The sequence below is a fragment of the Cajanus cajan genome, chromosome 3 (assembly GCF_000230855.2).
Source record: "Cajanus cajan strain Asha chromosome 3, NIPB_CcT2T_4, whole genome shotgun sequence".
Classification (NCBI taxonomy): domain Eukaryota; kingdom Viridiplantae; phylum Streptophyta; class Magnoliopsida; order Fabales; family Fabaceae; genus Cajanus; species Cajanus cajan.
The window spans coordinates 10,047,027-10,048,802 of record NC_138519.1 but is presented as its reverse complement, the minus strand read 5'-3'; the positions used below and the strand labels follow the sequence as shown (position 1 = coordinate 10,048,802).

Here is a 1,776-nt window from a genome sequence, read left to right as displayed (position 1 = left end):
ATGGCAGCTAATATCAGAACGGCGGAGGAAGACGTGATGACGCAAGTCCCAAGGGACTTTAGACCTTTCTCAGAGGTTATAGAGGCCGAAATCATTCCGAGAGACCACCGAGTCCCCCAGGTGGAACCTTTTGACGGGACACAGGATCCTATTCAACACCTAACGGATTTTCGCGCTCAGATGTTGATATGTGGGGGGAGTATGGAAGTCCGATGCAAACTGTTCATGGGAACGCTCAAAAAGGCGACCCTCGATTGGTTCAGCGGTCTTCCTGACCGATCGATCACTGACTTTGATGTTTTTAGTCGGCTTTTCATGGCACAATTTACGGCAAATAAGAGGAAACCACCGATCACGTCGAATTTGTTCAATCTCAAGCAGCAACGTGAGGAGTCGTTGAAGGACTTTTTGCAAAGTTTTAATAAAGTGGCTTCGAGGATGGCATCCTTAGACGAGAAGATGGCGGTCATCGCCTTTCAAAAGGGACTAAGGTCAGGTGATTTCGACGTCGCACTGGAAAGAGCAAATTGTCAAACGATGTCGAAGGTAAGAGCTTTCACCCTGAGCCATATAAAGATGGAGGAAGGACAGATCAATAAAAGAGCAGCAGAAAATCGAGAAGGTTTTTTTATCAAGTGTACTATTTTCCTAGCTCAGTATTTTATCCCTATAAAAGTGTGAAAAGATTTTTTGCTGAGAAGGTTTTTAACGAGGCACCACAAACCAATAATTTCTCATTTTAATAAATATCATCTCCTACTTTTCTTTTATAATTTTTGACATGTTTTATTTTAAAGGCACCAAACTCGTGATTGATCGGTAAAAATTCGACTGGGCGAGTATAAATAACTCGAAGACCAAACTTGTGATTGATCGGTAAAAATTTGACTGGGCGAGTATAAATAACTCAAAGACAAACTCGTGATTGACCAGTAAAAATCTGACTGGGCGAGTATAAATAACTCGAAGACCAAACTTGTAATTGATCGGTAAAAATTTGACTAGGCGAGTATAAATAACTCGAAGACCAAACTCGTGATTGATTGGTAAAAATCCGACTAGGCGAGTATAAATAACTCGAAGACCAAACTCGTGATTGATCGGTAAAAATCTGACTGAGCGAGTATAAATAACTCGAAGACCAAACTCGTGATTGATCGGTAAAAATCCGACTGGGCGAGTATAAATAACTCGAAGACAAACTCGTGGTTGATTGGTAAAAATACGACTGGGCGAATATAAATAACTCGAAGACCAAACTCGTGATTGATCGGTAAAAATCCGACTGGGCGAGTATAAACCAAGAAGGTCTGCCCGTTCCCATTCAACTTTTGCAATCGGTATTTGAACGAGTCCCGGTATTCGAAATAGAATCTGTAACTTGGTCATTTCCTCACCAAAGTGAGTCAGACTCTGGATGAATTAGAGTCGGTATTTTGGCGACTAAATATGAACTTCGTTACTTATACTCAGTCAGATATTGGACGACTCCCTCATATGATTGATTTTTTTAACTTGGATGATTTTCTTTACATCTTTGAGTCGGATCTTCGAGGATCAAAGGTGAATCTTTAATTAGGTTATTTTGGAGACCTCCACTATTCTTCCTCATTTTTAACGAGATTGGAATTTGAATGATCACATCGTCCAACAATATTTTTAACTTGGAATTATTTCCTCCTCTTTAAGGAGATCGGAATGTCTCATTCACTATTGTGATCGGCATATCGGCAACTTGGTCGACTACCCTTGATATTTTCAAAAACTTCAAAAATT

At 40.1% G+C, this 1,776-nt stretch overlaps 1 protein-coding gene across 1 annotated transcript; it reads left to right on the top strand.

The window, feature by feature from the left end:
* LOC145956031 (uncharacterized) lies at positions 1-681 on the top strand. Its single transcript, XM_083071586.1, has one exon. The coding sequence runs from the start codon at positions 1-3 to the stop codon at positions 679-681; it is 681 nt and encodes a 226-aa protein (XP_082927712.1).
* The last annotated feature ends 1,095 nt before the right edge of the window (positions 682-1,776 follow it).